Here is a 25537-nt window from a genome sequence, read left to right on the forward strand (position 1 = left end):
ATGGTAATGGAATTCCAGCCTTAATAAAGTTGAGGCATTTTGTGCCAGTTTGCTCATCGGCAGGCAGAGGAGGTCTATGCAGCACAGTGGTAATCTGTTGGCAGGCACGAATTTCTTCACTTGTGTGGGAATTTGTTAGGCTAGTTTTAATAACTTCGTGGTTGAGGTGAACATTTTAGCTTCAGGAAGCTGAGCTCAAGACAAGCAGTGTGTGTAAGACTCTGTACTCTATGTAGCTGGTGCATTTCGGCAGGTGCTTCAGAGCTGTTTTCTTTTACCTGCTTTGGGTAGTATGCAGATTTTAAGACTTAATGGTGATTTGTTGCTGACTGCATGCTTATGGTATGCATCTTAGTAAGTCATTCTAGCACTCCTCTCTCTCTCTGCTAAAAATAAGTGACTAATATTAGAACAGTTAAGTGATTATTCTTACTAGTAGCAAACAAGTTCACAGTAGCAGTCACTTCTGAAGTTTTTTAACTGAAATGTAGAAGAGCTTTTCCGGACAGCTTATTTTAGACAACTTTTTTTTTTTCTGTATTAAGCAGTGGACAAAACATAAGGGCTTATGTAAGGGAAAGAGAGGTGCATAAAACTTCAGTGAAGCTGATATGGAAATTTACTTGCTTTCTAAAGCCTTCAGAAGGTTTAAGTTGTGCTGTGTAGTGGGTAGTAACAATTCCTAAAGTGTTAATCATAAATTATTTTACTCGTTGGCTTGTCACTTCTCAATGTATTGATACTTCTTGAAACTTCATTTCTTACTACTTTTTCATGGTTCTGTGTCTGGAATACTGCTGTCCAAATAGTACAAATTGAACCCTCTGGTTGCCTGACATGTTTCAGAATATTTTAGTGTAGTAATACAGCTTGTAGTGCTAAAGGTTCCTCTCTAATTGAAGCAGCTTTTGCCTACTTTGGCACTGCCAGAATACTTGAAATTACTAGGGATGCTATGGGCATTTTAAAAATTAGGGGGGGGAAATTATGTAGGAGGCTTTATAATAAGACCTTACAAGCATGTAGTGATTTAATCACTTGGAACAGATGTGAGGAAACTGTACTTGTATATTAAGACTAAGTATTTTTACAAACACTTTGTGGAGAATTAGCAGTTATGAAATGGGAAACTCATTTGGAGATCATGAGAGTGACTTAAGAGTCAGCGACTTGGTGCGTGATATAATATGTGAGACAGGTTATCAACAGTCTGAACAAGATGCCCACATTACAGCACACCAAGCTTAGAGGTGCCCAAACTAGTGTGGCCTCGTGGAGATCAGCATAAACTGTGAAGTTTGCTTAGGAAGCTGAGTAAATAGTCTTTAAGCCACATCAATTGGTGTGCCTGCACGCTTGGCAGTACTTGAACAAGCTGACTTAAAACTCGCTGTCATGTGATTGGGGCAATAGCAATTAATAATAGCAATTGCAGCATAGGTGGCAGTTCTAGTTTCTCAGTACTGCTGTATAGGCATAGTACTAACCATAGGGCAATGGTTTTAAGTTGGAGAAGGGGAGATTTAGATTGGATATTAGGAAAAAATTCTTTACCATGAGGGTGGTGGAACACTGGAACAGGTTGCCCAGGGAGGTGGTTGAGGCCCCTTCCCTTGAGATATTCAAGGTGAAGCTCGACGGGCCCTGGGCAACCTGGTCTAGTTGGGGGTGTCCCTGCTGACTGCGGGGAGGTCAGACTAGATGACCTTTGGAGGTCCCTTCCGGCCTGGACCAATCTATGAATCTGTGAATCTATAGGTCGTGCTAGAGCTCATTTCTCTCACTGTCCTGACTTCCAAGTCTGTTTTGCTTCTTAAGCCTTACTTCCCCTATTCTACAGGGGCATTTTCTTAGACTAGTGCTCTTCCCCTGGAAGCTCTGGTGTGGCTTGAAGGTGTGATGTTGCTTGGAAGGGAGGGGCTGAGCAACTTCAGGCTCTGTTTTTTTCACTGCTCAGTCTCACAGAAGGCATGGAGGAAGTGTTTGAAAGCTTCCTGGCTTCCCCTTTATGGAAAGAGAAGGGCATTCATAAAGAAGAATTAATATAGGAATGCTAGGGTTTTTCTTGCTACTTAAAATCAGTCTTTAGCTCATGTCACTTCTTAAGCAAATGGGGCAGATGCAATTTAAACTAAACATGTAGACTGGTAGCTTAAAAGTGCTTCTTGTTAACACTGAAGTTTAGTAATGTGCATTTGGTGTTTACTTTAGTAAGTTTAGGCAGATCTTATATTTTGTGTATTTAAAACAGTTGTAAGCTTGCCTTCAGAGTATATTTCAGTTTAAGCAGCTTTGTGGGGGTTTTTTCTCCACCTGAGAACCCAGACTATAAACTGTGTCTCATATTAAAATTAGTTTTAAACTTTGGCTTTATAGCATCAAATCATCTCTGTCTGGACAGGGCATGGTAGTAGTCCTTATGAGTGCTTTAGAGGAAAGCCATGGGGTGGTTGTTGTACTTCATGGGTTACTTGCTAAATTGTTTTTGTTTTTAAGAAATGCTTTGTGTCTTGTAATAACTATTGGTGTCTGCCCAGTGTCACACAGTGTAAGGTATTGTCTACTGTTTGTTTCATGCCTAATATAACTGTGGACAGTGTCATGCTTGTAAATAATTAATCCTTTAATTTCTTAGTGAATTCCACATATTGTTGTTGCATTAAATAAGGTTTGCTGCTTTAATTGCTAATGTGTTTCCCTTGAGGAAGGGCTAGCCTGTGAATATTTCATCCTGTTATGAGGAAGCTAAGTCCTAGTACCTCTTCAGATACAAGGCTTTACTCTACTGAGACCAGTTTAGCCATTTACTCTTGACTTCAAGTAATTAAACACAAAAAGTCTGCAAGTACATCCCTTTCTAGCAGTGACTTGTTGCTGCTTAGTTCACTCAGGCATGTATCTTCCACTTCTTTGAGTGAGGAAATCTTAGAAATATCTTAAGTGTCCTATCTCTGAGTTGTTGTTCAGCTTCTCTGTAGTGTCTTTTTTGTTTCCTGACTTCTACAATAATCTTAAGAGACTTCTTCTTTGATAAAAGATAAATATGCAAGTGTTTGTAGGAGTTAACTGAATTAATTCTGATTCATAAAACTCTAAAAGTCTTATTAATTTTATTTAATGAAATAGTAATGGATTATAAGCATGCATAAGTCAGTCTCCTAGTAATGATGCGGTGGAATTACCAAACTATTAAACTCAATAATTGGGAAGGTGTGATGCTATTCTTGTTAATGCCTCCCAAATGACATGAATAACTTAGTTGAGGTAGCTGTTGTAATCCACTATTGGAGTAGTACATGTTTGAAGTCTCTGTTAAAGACCCCTTCCTTTAAAGGTAAGAGTATGGAGCTGTCATCAAAAATCTGGTGTAACTAATAAGACTTATTTGTGGTGTGGTTGTTACTTATGCTGCTAAGGAGGGGCAGCACAGGAAGAGTGTAGGCTGTTTCCTTCAAAAAGAGGTGGTGAGGATGCCTGGCCAGCTGCAGGCTACTGAAGTGACAGAATTGTGGAAGGTAGATGATAGACTAATGGTAAGAGTCAGTAAGACTTTGGTAAGGGAAAATCATGCTTCACATCTATTAGTGACTTCAGGGAGTCTGATTTGGAGGAAACATTATCCCAAATAAATATTCCTGGTTTAATTTTTCAGAAGGAGTCTGTAAATGTCATCGTGAAAGGCTCATAAAGTGGGCTTCCATGGAATGGTGCTGGTTGTTTATTCACTCAGGACTTTTTTTTAAAGGAAAATTCCTGTATGTATAAATGATAAGTTTTCAGAATTAAGTCCCATTGTGTTTTGTGCTGGAACTTTTTCTTAATTGCCGATGGTTATATTGAACAGAGCAAGTGATGAATAGCAAGAAGAGTTCAGTTGTACTGAACTACTCATGGCACAAGAGGTGAAGGCCATCTAAAAACATGCAGAAGTATTTCATGTTTCTGCAGTAAGTTGAGTCATAGGAAGTAAAATTGTTTGTAGATGAGTTAGATTTGGAAATCCTAATTTAATGTGGACCTAATATGGGTTGTGAGCTGGATTGCCCCCAAGATCCCTGCCTGTCTGGTCTCCTCAGAAGAAGGATGCAAGTGTGAAATGACCTTCTTGAAGGAGAAGGAACTTAAAAGAAGATTCTCAAATGAGAAACAGTCTGGAGAAGTAGGGACTCGCCTATTTTCAAGCTGTTATGCTTAGTTTGCATTTTGGTAGAAATGATGGGTGCAAAGTAGCAGGTGCCAAACAAAGTTCTTAACAAAAAAGTAGTTATACTGTGGAATCCTTTGTTGGAAGAAGTGTATGAAAAGTTTTAGGCACTTCAAGGTTTGTGTGTAGTGGAGGGCAGCGCTTTACTTTTTTGTGTGTGTGAATATATACCCTTTGGCTCAGAGGATTGGTGAAGCACAAATAACTGGAGGCTGAGAACATTCTGGAGAGAACTGTAATAATGCTTCTCTTATTCATAAGCCTCTCTTTATGCATCTGCCACTTGTATCTTGCCTCTGGTGGCCTGAACCAGGTAAGTCTAATATCTCTGGCCTGATCTGTTACGATTCATGCAACTTTTTTGGTCTGAATCACTGTGAAACCTTCTAGGGAGTGTTGATATGCAGTTAACATTAAAGGCTTGCATCAGTAATTGCCTTGAACTTGCTTTAAGATGTCTAAATAAAAGCATAACTTCTTAAAGCCTGATATTTATATGTTTATGTCTATCAGGTCTGGCAAAACAGTGCTCATGTTGATAGTTTCATTTGCTTAACTGCTCGCAGATGCAGTTCCACTAGCTTGTGGAGCACCTGCTCAGACTGAGTTCTTGCTAGGCTAATCGCAGTTTCATCCCAGGAGATGGGGCAGATTGCTCTCTTCAGCACTTCTACACAAAGTGCAGATTAAAAACCAGTAGAAAATGTGTGACAGGGCTATGACTTGTCTAATTTCTAGTGTTGCTGTTACGATTTCTGCTTTGCAGAGACGTACACATGTTCATAAACAGAGAACCCTACTAACTCAAATAGTGAGGAAGTTACAGATGCCAAGTACTTGTAAGCAAGAGCTCTTGCTACTGTGTGTTCTCTTGTTTCTGCCCCTTTGAAGAAAAGGATATTCTGGGGATTAAAGTTGTCTTACGTTGTGTGCATAGCACAGAATTAGACTAGGTGTTAAAGGCAAGCTTTTTAATAATGAGCTCCCCCCTTGAAAAGGCATAGTTTATAGGGCTGTTAACGATGTCTCTGACAACAAATCTTGAAACAACATTCTCTTCTCACACATGTTCTTTCTGATAATAAATACGATATCAGTTTTATTCTGCCAATAATAGAGTACAAACAGCAGTGATTTCCACCTGCATTCTGTACAGTAACAATTGTTATGTTTTGTGTATTCTGAAAATTTGAACTTAATTGGAAAAAGCTGGGTAAAGGACAAAATGCTACATACAGAGAATCATGATAGTAAAAGCTTAGATATTACTGTGACTTTAGTACTTTGATCAAAATGTTACCACTATATATAATGCTGACCACATATTCTGTTGTACACCACCATCTGTGGTCTGACTCAGCACTGTTCTGCATTGCCGTGTCCCCAGGTCTGGGGAAGAACTATGTGGCCTGTCCATATTGACAGTGGGAGCAAGCAAGGCTGGAGCTAGGTTGTCTTCATCTTCTTTTTATATCAGCTGATGAGATTTACCACCCTTACCAGGGAGTAGGGATGGCCATGCATATATAAAGTACCAGCAGGGCTTAAGGGAAAGGTTGGAAGGACGTGTTGATATACTGGAAGGGTTGTCCTGGGGCTAGAAATCTAGGATGCTGTGGGAATGAGAAAGTGGTAATTTCCTTGGTCTCTATGAGCTGAAGCCCTTTCTGGCTGATAGGTGGTTGGGTTTTTTCCCATTCTCTTAAACATCAGTGAACTGAAATCAGTGTGGAGAGAGAGTTGCTAGTTGGGGAACGTCATGTAGAGGACCCTAGTCTGTCTCTGAAATTTAATAGTATCATGATGCTTTCTTTTCCTGTATCGCTATTGCCACATATCCAAGTATTTTATGATACAAGGAGCATTTCCAATATGGATGGAAAGCTGAACTCTTTTGGAACTTAATTGTATATCATTCAAATAAGATGGTGTCAGATATTGCTATCAAATTGGTGAATAATTTGATAATTATTATTTGTTAGCATCGGAACAGGATATGCTGAGTGCTGCCTAAAATATCAGGAAGGTGCTTGGATAACTAATTTCATCAACGGCTGTGAGAGTCATAGATTGTCTGTGAGATGCAGATGACATTGTTTTATAGATGTGCAATAAAACAAGGAAAGCTTTTTAGAAGGTCCAAGTGTTAAATACCAATTAAGAAGAATGCTGACAGTATGCCGATGTTCCTGTATTGATTGTCCCTGGGTTTGGTCAGAAATATGTGTTAATAATTAGAACAGCCCCTAAATAACTGTCAGCTCCTAGGAAAAGTTGCTGATCAGAGTCACTGACAGTGATAACTTTGAAGGCTTTTTATTGCTGAACTTGATCACAGTTGTGGCTTGGACAGATTTCCAGCATAATTGACTTCCAGCATTCTTTCCAAAGGGCTCAATGTGTAAGCCTTGTCCTCTTCTCTAGGCTCTGATGTTCCACATCTAGCTCTTGGGTTCCTTTCTCACCCAGCCCAGTTCTTTAAAATGTGTCTCAGACGCACAGTTTAAAAAACTGAAGATGTAAGCATTGAGAATATAAGATTATTTTTTTAAAATGGATTGTAGGTGTTAGCAAAAACCCCAGAGTTTGTCACCAAAATCTTGGCAACAAGAGAGAAGATGCAACCTTTTCTTTACCTTCAAGAAAAATGTTGAAACTGAGTGTGGAGAGGTGCACAAGCAGGATTATGTGGAAGTACGGTATCAGGGAAGACTAAAAAATTTAAACAAGTGATGTTCTTCTAAATAAAGCTTGAAGCAGTTTTTATTCAGCTAGTTAGAAATAGTTAAATTAGTTGAAATGCTCGTTTTTCTTACTGGTGATTCTGATGGTTCAGCATGTTTCCGGCGAGGCAGCCTATCAATGTGCAAACCTGTATTAATAGAATATGGGCTGTACAGGTAGGATCTGAGAATAGCATTAAATTGCCAGCAGTGGTTTGGATTTGTTTGACAAGCTCTTGTCAAGAGATGCAAAACCAACTTCCAAAGCACAGTGTTTGCATATAGAATCATAGAATGTGTTGGGTTGGAAGGGACCTTTAAAGGTCATCTAGTCCAACCCCCCCTGCAACAGACAGGGACATCTTCAACTAGATCAGGTTGCTCAGAGCCCCTTCCAACCTGACCTTGAATGTTTCCAGGGATGGGGCATCCACTAGCCTCTCTGGGCAACCTGTTCCAGTGTTTCACCACCCTTATTATAAAAAAATTTCTTCCTTGTTTCTAATCTGAATCTACCCCTTGTCCTTTTGCAACAGTCCCTGCTAAAAAGTCTGTCCCCACCTTTCTTACTCCCCTTTACACATGCTCACTGTGATACTGCTCAGTGTGTCTCATTTGTATTGAACCTCTTTGCGCATCTGTTACAGTCACAGACCATCTTAAACAACTTAAAACTATTAAAACATTGAAGTTGGCGAAGGAAACCTGGTTGCTGTGCTTAACACTGCTATTTGATTTGATGTAATAACTGTCCTCATTCTTCGAATGTGGTACTATACTTTATTCAGCCTTCACATGAAAATGGTTTATGAAATAATATGTCACTTCAGTATGTTAGGAGGCACTAGGGACAGGGAGTGAGGAAAGGAATTGGTTGCCACAACTGCGGTCTCTTTGAGTAGTGAGTTGAGACTTTTTTTTTTTTGTTAGATGGCTTATCAGAAGTGAGTACTAATGTCTGAGGGCCATAATGAAGTGTTGTTCAGCCATAAAACTGCTGATCTGTGTATTAAACTCTTATCATCAGTATGTGAAAAACATAGCTGTTCTCTCAATACAAGACCTTTTTTAAGTGTCAAATGCTTTGTCTGGGGAGGGGTAGTCTGTAAAAGCCTCCCTTTACTAACCTGATGTTGCGAATAGATAAAAGTAATTTGTGTGTAAATTGCATATATGATTGAGCAGTGATACATTAAGTTCTTCTGGTTTATAACTTATGTTAGTGAGCTGTACAGATCCCTGATTATGTTGATATTTAGCAGTGGAAAGGGGTTTTTGTATCTTAAAAAAGCATGATGCAAAAAATAAATTGGAATTTGTGAATGTCAGTTCCTTAAGTAGAAGCAGCAAAACACTGTAATATAGGATTAAAGTCTCTTCTTGCTCTTGTTGTATCCTTGTTACAAGTATTTTTTTTTACCTTTACAGTTATAGTTACTTCCTAGATGCTGTGCCTATTTGACCTTTATGTAGTGGCACTTGATACTTACCTGAAAGTGCCTAAAGTGATGTCTGATTGTATGGCAAAGTCTTTAAATTAGTGATGAAAAAGGGAATAAACCAGGATGCAATGTTTGCTAGAGGGAGGTAACGTCTTTCCAGGAACATCTGGTAGCAGAACATCTGGCCTTGCCAAAATCTCCCTTTGTGGTTTCAGGCGTGTAAACATTTGTGATTTGGCTTTAATTTTAGCAGGAAATTATTGCCATAAAAGGGTGATGGGGAGCCTCACATTAAGCACAACAGATAAGGCTGTTTTTATAAAAAAACTCAAAAGCAACCCAGCATATTAGCTTGCGCTTTTAATATGACAAAGACTTAATGCAATGGGACAGATGCTGAAATGCGTTCATCCGTTATATTTGTCCTGATTGGTACAAAACTTGAGAATATGTACAGAGACATCAGGTTTCTCAACTAGGAAATTCCCATCTGTACTACAAAATGAGATGGTATCACATGGCATCAAACTCGGGTCTCCTGAAAACAAGTTACAGGTGGAGCGTGGTGTGCTCATTCACAGTTTTTGGACAGACAAGTTTAAAAGCAGTCCATTCATGAAACTTGGGTGCTTTAAAGCCCCAGGCTTGTCCGTGTAACTGAATCTGTGAGCCTTTCAGTATATCTGTAAATGTTGATGATAAGAGTCAAAATAATTTACTTTGCTCAGTAAAGTCCTGTTCTCTTATGTTGGTATACATTTAAGCCAATGTATTGGTATAAATAAATTATTTTTTGTGTGTGTATATATGTGTATTTGAAGGGTGCGGGACTGGGAGTCACCTTTGACTGACCAGCAAGGCTTGTCCCATAAGCAGTGGAATTGCATAAAGTTGCATTTCCTTTTGTTATGTTTTTGTAGGGAGACCCTCTCTTTGTCTAGTAACTAGCAGCTGGGCAAGGAATGGTGTGGTTTGTGTCTGGGTTTGAGCTAACCTGTTAATTGACAAGTACAAGTATGCTGGTTGTCTGTCAAGCAAGCCAGACAACTGTGAATGTTGAACTAGAGCTTCTTGGTGGAGAGCATTAACTTCTCTCTTCCATCCATCTGTTGGCCTTTAAAAAATGTGATCTTGTTTATCCTCCAAAAATCTCTTCTTTTTGTGTAATTATTGAAGTTGTGTTCTTATTCTAGGCCTGAAACTGAACTCTACAGGATAAAAATGTCAGAACAAGGATAATAGATACGATTTCCTCAAGTAGTTAGTCTATTTTAAGTGCATACTTGACTCAAATAGCTTCTGTTCTATGGTTAAGCATTGTTTTATATTTGGCGTTTCAGACAACCATTGCAAGAGTTGTAGAATCGTGGATGAATGTTAACTATTCTGTTACTTTTTTCAGGCATACCTGAATAAACTTATAAAGCATTCTTAGAGAATTTTCTTACGATTCTTGAAAAATGATACTAAGCATCTTATGTTAAGAAAGAAATAAAAAAAAAAATAGATGAATGGGAGAATTTGACCTTCCCCTGGCGGGGACTCCAAGTTTTGCTGCAACATGGGTTATTTCAGATAAAGATGTGGAAACTAGTTCTCATCTTAAAATTCTCAAGGTTTTCTTTTTGCTGCTGTTTAAATGTTAATTGCTATAGTATAAACTATTTGCCTCCAATGGGGACTCCCTGGCCATCTTGCCAGAAGTCAGCCAGGCAGAGCAACCTGATCTAATATTAAGGTTAGCTCTCTTTGTTTTGAAGGGTGATTTAGGTGACGTCCAAAGGTTCCTGCTGACCTAAATTATTCTATAATTTAATCTCCACTTATTTGTGGTTAACTGCAAGTGTCTTGAGTTTCAGGCAACAGAGACTTAAAAACTGTGGTTAAGCCCTTTCCCACAGGCTGGAGGAGGACCCTTGTTCCGGCACCTTAGCCAATTGCCCAAGAGTGAGCATAGACCTTTTTCTGTGCTGCTTCTTTCCAAAGAAGAAAAGGGACCCAGGTTCACGTGGTTGTTTTGTGTGTTTTTTTTTTTTTCCCTTGTGTTCCCACAGTTGAACTGCATTGTTTGCCAGTTTACCTAGTGATTATGTAAATGGTACCCTAAATAAATCTAAAAGTAGCTCTTGGCTGTACTATTCTGGCTAGCCATTAGATTATTTTTTTTTTTTAATTCCCAGGTAAATTCTACCTCCCTGGGTGTCTATATATAGATTTTTGAGGTTACAATAGGTCTATCGTACTTCATGGTTTCTCTCTTCCTCCCAAAAGTCTACGTAGGCAACAAGGAAAGTCTTCTGTCTGAGATTTCTTACTCTGGGAGGTCACTAGGCCAGCGAAATGGGATGTTGAAAGGACTATCTATATGCTTTAAGACTGTTCTTCTCAAAAGAATTTCTGAATCGAAGTAGACACTCCTTCTTGCCTTTCCTATTTTTGTTGAAAAGGAATTACTAACTTTTTACAAAAAGGAGACCATGAGGTAGAGCATTGGCTGCATGTAAATGAAGGCAGATGCTGTTCTGAATACTGAAAGAAGGGAATGTAATTTGAATAGTCATATTCAACTAGAGCTCGTTAGTGATCTGATTACCATACCTTACTGAAGGAACTACTGCATTTGTACTAGTATGTTAAGGTACTGTGGTTTTAAATGCATTTCAGTGATTGTATTCCACCTTTTTTCCAGAAATGTTACGAACAAAAGCAGTACAAAAATGGACTCAAGTTCTGCAAGATGATCCTCTCTAACCCAAAATTCGCTGAACATGGAGGTAACTGCAAATTCAAAAGTTCTTTTTTTTTCTCCTCTCATGAATTTAAATGTATAATCAATCTATTCCATACTACTGGGAAAGAAAGGAGCCAGTTGCTGAGTATTGTTTTGTCCTTATGACTGAATACTTACTCTGGATTTTCAGTCTTTGTGCATTCAGACCAAATTTCCACCCTAGCTCAGTTAGAAACACTTCTGTGTAGTGGAATGATGAAGATCAAGATACATATGGTAGAAGCATACTTCAGTGGAGCTTCTGAGTAAGCTGCCTTTCTAGGTTTCTGGGTCAGAATGCTAGTGTGGGTTTTTCTTATGTTCCTATTTAATAGCAAGCTCAGCCTTTTTAAACTATTGCACGAAGGTATTCTGCCAGTGAATTAAAAATCTTGCTTTTGTTTAAGTGCATAAATTTTCTGTACTGCATATGAAATTTTTACTAATAAGGAATGAAGTTAAGTGTAATACTGTTGGTGCTAAGACTTGAAGCTGAGGACAGAATCTGGAGATCCTGTTCTGATAAATACTTCAGGAAACTGAACAGCAAAATGTTGCTTCTATTTACATCTGTCAGAACTTAATCCTCAATAAGACACTGTAGTCTTACTGTATTACAGGGCTTCTGTTGCATGGTTCAGCCAATCTTTCCTTCTGATGCAGTGAATCTTTCTTCTTTGTCTGCTGTTGAAGCAGCCTAATGCTGAATGTGCACATACCGTGTCAGTAAAATTATTTTTCTATTTGACACTGTCAAATCTTGGCAAAATGTTCAACTAATCTTTTTCATGCTTCCATCAGTGTCTGCTTTTTCTTCCTTGTCTTCATTACTTCCCCTAGAGATAAAAGTGCAATTTTTCTTGTTGCTTCAAAGCTAAAGTGGCTTGTCCAGCTCTGACCTAATGCATTTCTCTCTATTAGCAGTTGTGTTTTTACAACATCTTGGTATATATCTCTTTTCTGCTCTTGCTGCCTCTTAAACTTTTCCAGGACAGCTCACTGCCTTGGCAGTACACATACTACTTGGGCTCTGAGCCACTAATGGCTTTGAAGCTTGGGAGCAAAGCCTGGAATGAACAGCTGAAGCAGAACTAAGCCAATGAAGTGATCTGATGGGAAGCTGCGCTGTTGTCACACTTAGCTTCAGAAACAAGGAATTTGAAAAATTTAGTGAGAAGGTGACAAACAGGTGGATTGCTGTGGCTGGACAGTTATCTCCCTGGTGTGGGAAGGTGAGGAGTAGCTTGCCCTCCTTCCCACAATGGGGATATTCTTTTTCAAGCTTCCTGATATCATTGGGAAGGTATTATTCTAGCTTGCTTTGTTCTTACAGTGTGGATGTAGGACAACTTAAAAACAAAAGAAAAACCTTGGCTCATTTTGGATCATCATTCCCTTTACATGTACTTTTACAGAACACAGTGTTAGACAGGTTGAGATGATGGGACATTGCCGTTAATACTGGGGAAAAGGTTGCAATTGGAGGAAAAACAGAATACTATGATGAAAATGTGACTAATAATCTTCTGGCAGGGACCAAAACTAAGCGCTCTCTTATTTAGCAAAATCTATCTGCAACACCTTTCACGCATAGTGCATGCATTACATGCAAGGTGTTTCCCACTTAAATAATGGGGGAGGAGTGGGGGAAATAGCAATACCAATGTATTATTTGCAATCTTGTGCCTCTTGGAATGTTGATGCTAAGGCTTTGAGAAGATCTTTTATCCCCAAAATACTGTAGCAGGAAGTAGACTTAACTATTGCTTTGTAAGCAACCTGTAATAGTGGAGCTGTGACAGAGATCTGTTTCTTAGGGTGTGACACAACCTAATGACACTTTTTTTTTTCTTGTTCTGCCTACCTGGAACTTTAACACACATTGAGAAACTCTCTGAAATTGCTTTAACTTATTGTTATAACTCCCATAAAGCTGGTTAAATGTATTTATTAGTTAAAAAAGTTTGTGTTGTCTATGGTTGATCACATCTGTATGATATTCTGCGGTGTTTTTTTAAGACTAATTTCAAGAAAGGAAATGCTTCTATATAACAGTCTTCAGCTGTGCTGGGCCGCTATCCTGATCTAAAATTATCCTTTAATGGGGAACTTCACTGTGTAACAACTTCAAAGGGTGTCTGTGCTGTGAAACTGGCATATGGGAAGTCAGAAACATAAGTATATGGTATGTCTTACAGAGACACTCGCGATGAAAGGACTGACCTTGAACTGCTTAGGGAAGAAGGAAGAAGCGTATGAATTTGTTCGTAAAGGACTTCGTAATGATGTAAAGAGTCATGTCTGTATCCTTCGTAATACAAAGCTTGATCTTCTTTCTATGAGTTCTCACTTCTGCATGTATGATTTTTTTGCTACATGGATACATACTTTTGAAGTGCATAATGTGGTCTGTATAAAAACAGTCTAAAATAAGGTGTGTACAGTGAATATTAATTGGTAATCAAATACTTGAAATAAGGTTTTATTTTCCTTTCTACAATTTTGTAGGATTTTTAAGAAAAATACCTTTTAGGAAAAGATCATCTGTGATGTTTACTTTCTGCAGGGAATAGGTATGGCTTGTAAAATCTGGCCTTTTCTGAAGTTTTCTGTTCTCTTAAAAAGGTATAAGAAATCCAGTCTAGAGGTGCTCTGAAAATATCTATCTTGCCACTCGATTTATGTAATGGTTTAGGTTTACTGGCTTGATGACTACTACTCTGTTCTAAACTTGTCTTCTAAAACTTTATACCTGTGAAATACTTCACAGCTACCCAAGAGCTTTGGGAGTGACTGTCTTCTGTTTAAGCCACAGGTAGGAGGCTACTTCAGATCTGCACAGAATGCCTCACTTGTTCTGTACGCATTTGAATTGCATGTTATGGGGCAAATTTCCCATTAAATATTTGATTTTTGTTTAACTGTTAAAAACTTTTCCTTTATCACAGTTGAAAGAAACACTTTCTGATGACCATCTAATTAAGACAAAGGGCTGGTTGTTTACGCCATTCCTATATTAAATGTCCAGGGAGCTTGAGATTTGGGAAAAACCTCTAAGTGTATGGAGGTTATCAGAGTTACTAGAGAACACAGAACTGTCAAAGATAATTTGTACCTTCTTGATCCTAAAGCTGAATAGCTAAGGAAAACAAAAGCAACTTCAGTGTATATGTAAGAAGTCTTGCACCTTAAATCAGGAAGCAAAAGAATCTCTGCGAGTCAGTGGAGAGTTTGGGGGGGATTCTGATTCATAAACAAAATTCCAGGGTGGAATTGATCAGCATCTTTAATTCTTGTCTGCAATTCATGCTGACTCTAAAATTGTCTAGAAGAATTTCCTACAAATGCTAGAGGGATCGGTGCTTTTTCAGATCTAAATTGGGGGGTGGGGTGGTCAAAGGGATTTTTTTTTGACTATGAGTTTTAGTGGATTTTATAACTGTTTTACTGACTTGTAGTCTTTAACAAGTTTCTTTGTCTTCTGAATTTGAAGACAGTGTGAACTCATAAATCCTGTTAGGCACAAATGTGGGTGGTTTTTTTTTTTAAGCTGCATCCATAGAACTAGCTCTGACAAAGCAAGGAGTTCCAACTATCTGCATTCAAGTGTATTGTTACAGCTCTTCAGAAAATCCCCTCGAGTAATCTGTCTATGCAGAATTACTTCTCTAGTGAGCACGAGCTGGCTGATACTAAATTCATTCCAGACTAGGCATCAGGTTTGTCACAGTACTCTCAGTTGTCATCTCTTGGTAAATTCTAAAGAAATAGCAAACCTCTTTTACTTCTACCATACTTCAGGCACACCTGATGTGCTATCATAATACCACTACCCAAATACCTGATGGTGGGACTCCAGTACCTGGGAAGAGTCAACTAGGAGAACATGTATTCTAGCCCGTGAGAAACTGAGATTTGAGGCTGAGCTGTTTAATAGAGATTCCTCTACAGAATTTGCAAAGGCTTGTGACCAGCCATGAAGTTCTGATGAAAGCTTGAAGGCTATTGATCCTCAGTGCTACCTAAGCACTATTTGGGAGGTTCTATAAAAATGTTTACATTTCCTGTTTTGTGTGAGCTTAATGCCTATCATTTGGTTGAAAGGGAGAGGTGGGGAGTTTCCACTAAAGTCACCTTGTTCCAGTAGCTGGTTTTGAGGAGGTGCAAGACGTCTGTGTTCTTATTTTCTTCTAGTAACACTTGAACATGCTTTAGGTGTATTTTGTCATCCATCTGTGCTTCTTGGAAAGCACCTGGTGGAAGCTGTTTAAAGTACAGCTGGTCAGTTCAGTGTTTTGATCTTTAAGGAGGAGTAGAAGATTTTAATTCTTCTGCAGTTCCCCATGTTGAGGTTGGGAGGGAAATGGCTGATGTAAAATTGCTTGGAAATCCAGAAATTTTCTCATCAAACTACAAACGAATCCTGACCCATTTTTGGATATAACTTGAGTAATGATCTGGTCAGATATTTATACTTATTTCAAGAATAACTGTTTTACATAGTGCCATGTATGTTTGCATACTGTTTGCATAGTGCCACTCAGGACACTATGGGAACACATGCAAGACTGTCCAGAGCTGTTGGCTATAATAAATTGGTAGCACTGTGCTTTGTTGGCTTGTATCAGCTGTTAAAATTTCTTAGGCTTAGTCTTGAGTACTGTACCCACATATTTCTGGATGGTTTTATGCTTTTCTTTACGTGATTGCTTGGTGAAGAATATGATTTATGAAAGATGAAGCCAGATTACCATTCTTGAATCCAATTGGTAATGATGCCTGAGAAGTTACTCAAAGCATCATCTTAGTCTAAGTACACTGTTAAAGTGCACAGAAATTCTTTTGGACTGAATTGTCTTGCTCTAGGTGAGCAACTAAAATATCAGTAGTTCTGAGGCAGGTGTGTGAAGGTGCTACATTTAACTTTGATCCATGTCCTGAACACTTGAACTCAAATAGGAAAGGCAGGATCTGCAGAAAGGAGTTGTAGCATTAGGCTGTATTAACTGCTGTAACTGTATCCAAAATCATTTTGTCCCCCTTTCCCGTTTAGTCTTACACTGTCACAGCAGCAATAGCAGCTCTACTAGCAGCCTCAATGATGCATATAGAGTTTTTGTATGCTTCAGCTGGCTGAAATTATTTTGGTGTTCCTGTAGAAATGCAAAACAGGGTGTCTTGCTTGCATATAGAAGTTTCCTTCAGACTATTAATTCTCAGAAGTCTTTTTTTTTCATCTGAAGTCACATATCTTTTTTTTTTTTTTTCATGATTACAAACCTGCTTTGTATCTTCATATCTAGAACTTACTTCAGGACATGAATCTTTCTAAAAAAGAGGGAGCTTAAAGTTCTGTTTCTGTAAGTTGACTGGGTTAACCCACTGAATTTTCTATGTGCTTTCTCAACTTTTTGAGATAAATGATTTCTGAACTTTCTATCTTTGGCAGGAACAGTTGCTTCTGTTTCTATTAAGTATCATAACCAAAATACTGAAGAGTTATTGTTAGAACTGAGTTATTTGTGCCGCCTTAATTGAAAGAGGGTGAAGGATGCATATACTGCTCCCCAGGATTTCTGGTGTTTTGCTGCTTCAGGGGCACATGGGACAGCTGCTTGAGAGAACTTTTGAGCCACTTGTAATTGGAAAAGCAAAGTAACCTCAGATTTACTGTTGTGGAAGATGTTGCCTCAATGAACTACTAGTAACCTGGAGTAGCACAAGGTAGATTGTGTCAAGTAATCTTGCTTTTAATACGACTCTTGGAGACTGATGTAAACACACACAGTGTAATGTGTTACTATGACATACATTGGTTTCATGCTTTGAATTCAGAATCTTTCCAGGATAAAAAACTTGTGAGAGAAAAGTCTATTGAGATGACACACTGCTGATGGAAATCTGAGATGCTGAGAATGTGACAAAGACTTCTGACGCACAGAAATACTAAGATTTCCTTTTGTCAATGAATAAAATGTAGCTCTGTTTTTTCCCTTATTGTAAAATCTGAAGACTAATTGAGGTTATAGATAGGCAAATGAGGAACAGTGAAACTGATACACCAATTGTATTGTTAGAATGAGACACTTCTAGGAGTAAGAGTTCTTACTGTAATTAGCTTTAAACAATACATCTCTAGGAATAACTCTTCTGGAGTTTGTAGAGTTTAGATCATTTAGCTTCTATAACAGTGTTTTGGGGGGTTATGAATGTGACAGAAGATTTTAAAATGACTGTTGCTTATTTGGAAGCATTTAATATTTTAAAAATGTATCAGTAAAGTCTGACTGCAGTAATCAAACTTAAATTTATAAGGGTGCTGATTCTCAAGGAAGGTTGTTTGGTCTGTAATACAAATGTACTGCAGTTATTTTGTGAAAATTGTGACTATCGTCCTTAACGTGCATTAGGTTGGCATGTCTATGGTCTTTTGCAACGTTCTGATAAGAAATACGATGAAGCCATCAAGTGTTATCGGAATGCACTCAAACTAGATAAAGATAATCTACAGATCCTGAGAGACCTCTCTCTGTTGCAGATTCAGATGAGGGATTTAGAAGGATATAGGGTAAGTATTCTCTTTGAATTCCCACTTATTGCTGTTGGCATTCTCTTGTTATTCTAGTCCACTAGTAAGACTTTTATTTGCAGTAATTCTATTGCTACTTGTTTTTACTGTTTCACAAGTTTTAAGCTCTCATTTGGGAAAGCATGAAAATGTATTGCATCAGAGCTCTATGTAATGTTGAGAACAGAACTAGATGTACAGTTAATCTGCATAATTTGACTTGTGGATCACTTTAAAACTCTAGTTCTCAACTCATTTTTCACTAAAATAATGAAAATTAAAAGGGTAAAACTTAAAGCGTAGCAAGTAGGAGTACTTAGTGTGCTATTGTGAAGTACTGCAAATGGTATTTTGGATGTATATAATGAAGGAGTTTTTTTTGTAAGAAACACTATCATGTTTCTTTGAGTATGTGGTGAAACTTGTCCCATGATGACTGATTTCTTGAATCCCAATACTGATTTTATTATAAATAAAACCTAAAAATCTGTCTGAAAACAGAGTTAATGGTTTCAAAATAGCTGAATTGGTTTGGCTGTGAAAGGGAAAAGTCCTGCTCCTCTTCCATCCTTGACATAATGTGAAGTAGAGGACTGCAATTGTGGGCTTTGGCATTAGTTGGTCTCCTTCGTTGAGGATGTTGAATTGGCTAATGCAAGAAAAAGGAATGACTGACTTAGGGATGTGATTTGACTCGGGAAGAGGGTGTGAGAAGTATGATGACCTTGTGCCTGGGCATGAGGAGAGTGGGACTGCTCTGTCAGTGGCAGTGAGCTCATGCTTTCTAATGGAAACCCCTCTCTGAGATTTCAAAGCTCTATCCTTGGAAATAATTTAGGCCCTTAAGAGCTACTTTTGAAAATGACACCTTTTGTGTACCAACAAATATGCTTTGTGCTATGACTCCAATATTTAGAATGTAGCCTTCAGGTTTATGAGACGGAACCATGCTGCTTTTCTCCATGCTGTTACAATTCCAAAAATTGCCTAGGCCTTTTAAAAGATCTTTTAAAAAATTAGCCATAGTGGTGGTAAATAATGATGAAGATGTTAATAACTTTTTTAACACCTCTGTTATTTTTTAATTGCTTTTTTTTTTTTCACTGAAGGAGACGAGATACCAGCTACTTCAACTTCGCCCTACGCAACGGGCTTCCTGGATTGGATATGCCATTGCATACCACTTACTAAAAGATTATGATATGGCCTTAAAACTACTTGAAGAGTTTAGGAAAACCCAACAGGTAAGACTTCCAATTCTGGAAAAAGAATGTGTCTCTTGTACAGAAAGCAATCTGAGGAATTAGTTCTTCATAATTAGGAAGAACTAATTGGGAACCAGTTAAGAATTAGGAAGAAATTTGTTATTTGTGGAGCTTTCTGGTTTGAGCAGAAAGATTTCCAGGAGCTTAGCAGTTGATGCAAATTATACAGGAATACTTCCCCCCCCTCACGTTAAGCTGTTAGGGTTGAGGATATAAGCATAGACTGATATGGAGTAACTGAGCAACTTTGTGAGACCTGTAGGTAAAGAAAACCTGTGGTGATCCTGTCCCTTTACAGTAAGTAAAACTTCACCAAATACTGTTTGGTGTGCTCATTTGCCCTCTCCTGCCATGGCCTGGATACCATTACGCATCTACAAAGCATGTGAAAAGAAACTCTTTTGTTGCTTTGTATGCATCTGTATATTGTGCACTTCAAATCAGTGCTCAATAGCAAAGTAACACGAAAGCATAGGCGACAATTCTTTGTTTGGGAAGATTTGGTGTTATTGAAACTTCTTGGAGTAAATCAAATGGTACAATGCTAAAATCAGTGAGTGTAACCTTTTTTTTAAGAGACCATTCCCATATTCTGTTATTGGTAACTCAGAACTATGAAGTCTGAAGTAACAGAACAGAATGGATGTGTTGATTATTCTGTAACATGGAAAGAAAAGCTATGTTTATATATGCGTTCAGCTTGGGAAGTGTGCTGGAATTATCATGGGCAGATACTGAGATATTACCTGATGTATAGATTGTGGTGATTTTTTTTTTAAATGAAAATCTTGCATCTTTTTCGAGAACTGCATTTGAGATCTTATACAGCTAGAATGGGGCTAACTGTAAAAAAAAAAATAAATTAATAAGTTCTGGGAGGGACCAGTGTTTGTGTCTTGATCCTGTATCACAGTCAAACAAAGGATGTTGCAAGCCAGGAGCATATAGCTTAGTATTTCAAAGAGCTGTAACTTGAATGTTGAATAAAAACTGAAAACCAGATTAAAATTGGGTCATCTTTTATGGGTGTGTGACAGCCAAAAAGTCGTGGCTCTCGAATGAGTCAGCAGAGCCCAATGCGAGTTCAGTGTCTAAATGACTGTTGGCATTAGAATATATAATAGATGGAAAAAACTGTAAATGAAGTATAAGAAATTGGGACTCTTCTGAGGACTAGGAGAGCTTAACACTGGTGTTGACCACTTGGAGAGAATGAAAGTGATGCTGTTAATGTTGTCTTTTCTAAAAGGTGGTGTGTAAATATGCTTGTTGAGGGCAGTCATGATGATAGCTCTTTAATGACTAAGCCAGATTCAAATACCATCTGCCATAGATGAACATATTAAATCAGTTGAGTCCACTGTGCAAGTTATCACAATCTTAAATGTCACCCTAAAACAAGGAAATCATTAGAATATATCATGCTCTAATGCCTTTCTTTTTTTTTTTAGTAAAACTGGAAATACTTGGGAAATTTCCATAAGTAGGAAAATGGTTTGTACTTGAACAATATGAGCTGTTTAACTATTGCCTAGCATATATTGGTCCCAGGCAGAGTGGAAAAGCTGGTTAAGTGTTAAAGGACAGAAATATGCTAAAAATATTGGACAACGTGAGCTTATGGAAAACTAGTTATGTCAAGCTTTTCTTCTTTTTTGAGATTGGAAGAGACAGTTAAGTGGTATATTGTGTTTTCTCCCCCAAAACACTTAAAATAAGGATCACCACATTGGTTTCATTTTTCCTGCAAATAGAGAGTCTTGTGCTTTGCTGTGATAGCTCCCTGAGGAGTGCAGGCCCATGTAGAGCCCCAACCACTGGAAGAGAAAACTCAATGTATTGGGTCCAGAAGAGTCAGTAGAGGCCAAGCTAACTCACAGCTCAAATTTTGCCACTCTTTGGCTCTTCCATGATAGTCTCCAAATGTACTAGCTGTACCATCTCTATATATTTAACAGTCCTGCACTTGAAATTGTTGAGTTCAGGATACTCCATTGATCTATGAGGAGGTACACTTCTTGCTTACTTTACTTTCCAAATCTCCCTTCTTGCCCTCTCCTTTGTATTCACTCCAACTCCACAGATGAACTTTTGTGACTGACTTGATAGAATATTGCATGTGACTCTGGTAAAAGGGTGGTGTTCAAGGTTTAAAAGGAAGCTTGAAAGACTGAAGGTTTTCCAAGTCACTAGCGAATGGGAAGCTTCAAACTGATGTTTTCAAGGAGTTCTGTGGCAATCTGTGTTAGGCCTGATACTGTTTACCATTATTGTTAATGAATAAAGAAGCAAATGTAACATGTAAAATGCTGCTGTTGTCATAACTGGTAAATAATGGTGATGTAGGGTGATCATATTCATTTACCTGGATTGCACAGGCAGGTCTGCCCACTCAGATGGGAATTAAGACAGCCAAAACCAAGCAGTAAAATTAAGAAAGATCAAGGAACTGTAGTGGTTGTAGGTGAGTATTTAAAGATGCAGTATTACAAAATAATGGAGCTAATCTAACTACAAGCTGTTGCCAAAACCAGCAGTCTGACTCTTTCCTGTGTGCTCCCACTGCTTCCTTGTGCAGCACTGGTTGACTCGTGGAGGGCTGGTTCAGGAAGCCAAAGTGACAGAAAAATAATCACTCTTTTGAAGGATTGATTGGCTGAGCTGAACAACTGTGAGGTGAGAGGGGAAAGAGGAAGGGGAATAATAGAGGGAAGTGAACTGCCTTTGTTGATCCAGGCTGCACTTAAATTGACTTAGCTTATTGTAAAACTGCCTCTCGGTGCAGGCTTATAGGTGAAAAGCAAAAAACACTTATTTCTGAGAAGAAGCAGAGGTTTCCTCTATAGGGCACTGATTACTGTGAGTTCAAGACTTATTGATGACCCTGTTTTTAAAAAGTTAGGAAATGAACAATATAGAAAGAAGAGGACTAGAGAAAACACTGTGTAGTGAAGGGCAGAGGTTCTTTGTTTCCTGTAAGCAGAAAAAACCTAGGTGATTATAGTACAGTTTAGATACTGGTTTTTGGAAGAATCATAGCAGATTGTTTAGTGGGGAAAAATAAAGGAGCAACTAATTGCAGAAAGTTGAGCAACAAATTTAAATGATAAATCACTTCTTATCATGGACAGTTTTATTCTAATGGCTAAGTTATCATTGGAAATGGTGAATTTTCTGTCTCTTAGTGTATCCAGATCAACACTGCCTGTCATCTGAAAGCTGTAAATTAGCCAGGTGCGCAGTATTTCAGTCAAAAACAGGTTATGAGGCTGAATGCAGATATCACTGCAGGAAATATAACAGCCTGTGCTGTCCAAGTTTAAATCATTTGATTTAAGAGTCACTTCACAATTTAAATTTTGGGAACAAAGGTGTAAAACAACTATGCAATTTGTTTTACTGTTGTATGTCCCATTTTTCCTTTCTTCTTTTCCAGAATAAAACTTTTATTCTTAATTTTTATTTTATTCCTAATTTCTGCATCAGGCCCACAATTACAGATATGGACAGAAAACCTCTGGAGTTTTGGGGGTCTGCTCTTAGGTATGTTTTGGCTGCATCTTGTCACGTTCTTTCAGTGACAGTTATGTTAGGGCATCTATGGTTGTAAAGTTGATTCTTTTTTTGGTCCAGGAGAGGACAAAATATATTCTGAAACAGCAGAATTGAGTTCAAGAGAAAGTTGGACGTATCTCATGTGGGAGAATCGTAACTCTTCTTGGGGGGAGGGCGAAGTAAAGATGTTTTGTGCAGCAATAACAACAGCGTGGGAAAAACTTGTTATAGAATACCTTACTCTTTGTGAGACAACTTGATTATATTCAGATTAAGTACTGAGGTTATAAGCTGCTTGCCTTCTGATGAATTGCACGTTTAAATCATCATTAACCTAATGAGATTTCAAAATGTCCTTAAAAGTGAACTTTTAAAACTACTTCTAAAATGGCTCTGGAAGTGACAGTAAGTGCAGTCTCTTTCCGGTGGATTTGCCCTATGTGTAAGAGGGACTTAATCTGATTTTTTTTTTGACTTTTTTTTTTTGTTAGTCCTACCAAGCCAGAAGAGCTACAAGAAGGTTAATTGACATGTGTTTCTTTTGGGGTGGTCTGTTTTGAAGGCCTAAAACCAATTCATGATGTGCCAAAAGCTGTGGTACTTGTGGCATTTAGCTATATGTATTGGATGGGAGGATATTGTTATGGGGGAAGTGAAGGAGAAAGAAGTAAATTGGTGCTGTGCAGTTTCAGTTCTTTGGTATTGCGGGAAGATGTGCTTAAGTGCTTCACCCCTGTTGCATTTGCCAGTTCTGTGAAGCAGTTAAAAAATGCTTTCTAGGTAACAAAGTTTTTATTAGTGACTTCTAGTGTTTAACAGGGATAAAAATTGAGCAAAGGTGGAAACAGAAATGGAGCTGCAGGCAGAGGAAATATACTTGAAGAAATGGGTAGGACTTCATGCTGCCTGTTGACCCTAGTATTTGCAAGGTCTAGTCTTGTTCCATTAGCCATCATTTGCTATAATATGTTAACAGTTACTAAAAAATACTTGAATGCTGCTGTTTTCAGCCCCAGAACTGATGTTTGTTGTCAGATAAACACTTCTTTACAATATTGTAATTGAGTTAGGTTGTCCTTCAGAACATTTATATCTAAAAGGAAATCTTCCTTCTAAAAGCTCACAGCTATAAAAGCTGCCTCTAAAAATTCAAAGAGCATAGAAACAGAAATGTTAAATCTCCATAAAATTGATCTATGCTTCGGGAAGGGCTGGAAGTAGTTACTTTGAACAAGATTCTTCTAATACGAATGTTAGTTTCAACTGGTTTAATGTTTTGGGGGTTTTGTTGTTTATTAAATTACTTGGTTCTTTAAAGAAGATGGTGGAAAAGCTTTACTCCAGGAACAGAAAAGTAATAGTAAACAGTTTGGTGACCAGTGTGACTTCAAAGTGTTGCTTGCTCAGGAAAAAGCAAAGTATGTACTGTCATGGGAAAGTCAGTCATTAACATTTATCAAGTTCAACTGCTTCTTATCTATTTTTATTAAAAAAAAAATTATATAGACTGTAACTGTCCTTTTACAATTTCTATTTAGGCAGTATATGTCACATACTAAACTGTTGTATAGATCTATTGGGCACTGTCTGGAGACCTCTGCAGTTGGTCTCTGAAATTTGTGCAGTTTACTCATAGCTGAAGTAGCTTCTGTGTATATTAGTGAAGAGTGTTTCATATGAACTAATTACTGCAACCCTGGCAAGACTTCTCATTGCCTAAATACGCTTTAGGGAGTTATCCCTAGAAAGGAATACTTCTGAACGTCATCCTGTTTCAGTGGCTGATGTGTTACTGGAAGGTGGATGACCTGCTAGTCTTATCTAGCCTGTAGGCAAAGTCCTAGGTACGCACCTGGCAGCAGACCTCAAAATAATTACCTGTTGCTTGAAAACTCTCTTTGCATGCTTGTGTGCTGCACTTCCCAGGGGATTGAAGTCTAGTAAAAAGAACACTTGTTTAGAGAGAAATAATTTAAGTTTCCTATCTGAAAAACTCTAGTTGTCAAGCTACGGCCAATATTTGGGGGGTTCATTGCTCTTGGAAATAGTTTGATCCAGAATTTTTGGTATGCTGGAAATGAGTATTGTGATGTACCAGCAATCTCCTTTGGAACTTAGGTCAGAATTGTTGTGGAATACATGAGTCCTTCAGAAGAAAAAGATTACCAAGATATTTGCAAATTTTACTGAATTGTATGTGAGAAGGCAGGGATTCTTTTTTCAATTAGCTCGCCACACTGATATAGATAAGAGAAATAAATTAATTACTTTGAGCTATTCTCTAACAACATCCTGAATGAATCTAATTTAGTTGTGAATAATGGGGAGTTTTAAATTTTGAATGTTTGGATGGGTACGTAAATAAACCTGATATATTCTGTAGCCTGAATCTTGTATTCTATAATACTGCATATAGTTGAGGTACAGGTAAATGTTAACTAACCTATTGCTTTTTTTTCCCTCCAGATTCCTCCTAATAAAATAGATTATGAATATAGTGAACTGATTTTATATCAAAATCAAGTGATGAGAGAGGCAGATCTATTTCAGGAGTCTTTAGAACATATAGAGACATATGAAAAGCAAATATGTGATAAATTAATAGTAGAAGAAATCAAAGGTAAGTCATTCTTCCCTCAGCCAATATTGTTCAAAACTTTTGCTACTGGCTTTTGGATACGATAAAGCAGTAGAAGAAAAAAAAAAGTGAAATCTTTAATTGATTTGAAGCAATTACTATAAGGAAACTGGTAACACCTGATTTACAATTTTGTACTCCAGTAACTCTCACTACCAAAGTGGGTAGTGGATGCAGGTAGTTTAACTTATGTTAACATGGGAGCAGAGAAGATCTCAGAGATGATTATATTGGTGTATAGTAGAGGAGCCTTCTGTAAAATCAGAGCTCGTATAACCCAGTTTTGTACTACAAACAGTATTTTTCATGAGATTAAAAGCTGACTCTTTTTTTGACTTGAAGTATTGGATTCTTGTTTCCTCCTTAAGCTTT

At 37.9% G+C, this 25537-nt stretch overlaps 1 protein-coding gene across 1 annotated transcript in view; it reads left to right on the forward strand.

The window, feature by feature from the left end:
• Positions 1-25537, forward strand: part of NAA16 (N-alpha-acetyltransferase 16, NatA auxiliary subunit) — a 67525-nt gene that overhangs the window by 1437 nt on the left and 40551 nt on the right. Inside the window, exons 2-6 of the mRNA XM_074167035.1 lie at positions 11059-11143; positions 13338-13442; positions 17550-17707; positions 18817-18951; positions 24994-25147. Coding sequence (XP_074023136.1) covers positions 11059-11143; positions 13338-13442; positions 17550-17707; positions 18817-18951; positions 24994-25147 — 637 coding nt within the window. The remainder of the gene's footprint in view (positions 1-11058; positions 11144-13337; positions 13443-17549; positions 17708-18816; positions 18952-24993; positions 25148-25537) is intronic.

This window comes from Numenius arquata, chromosome 1 (assembly GCF_964106895.1).
Source record: "Numenius arquata chromosome 1, bNumArq3.hap1.1, whole genome shotgun sequence".
Taxonomy (NCBI): Eukaryota; Metazoa; Chordata; class Aves; order Charadriiformes; family Scolopacidae; genus Numenius; species Numenius arquata.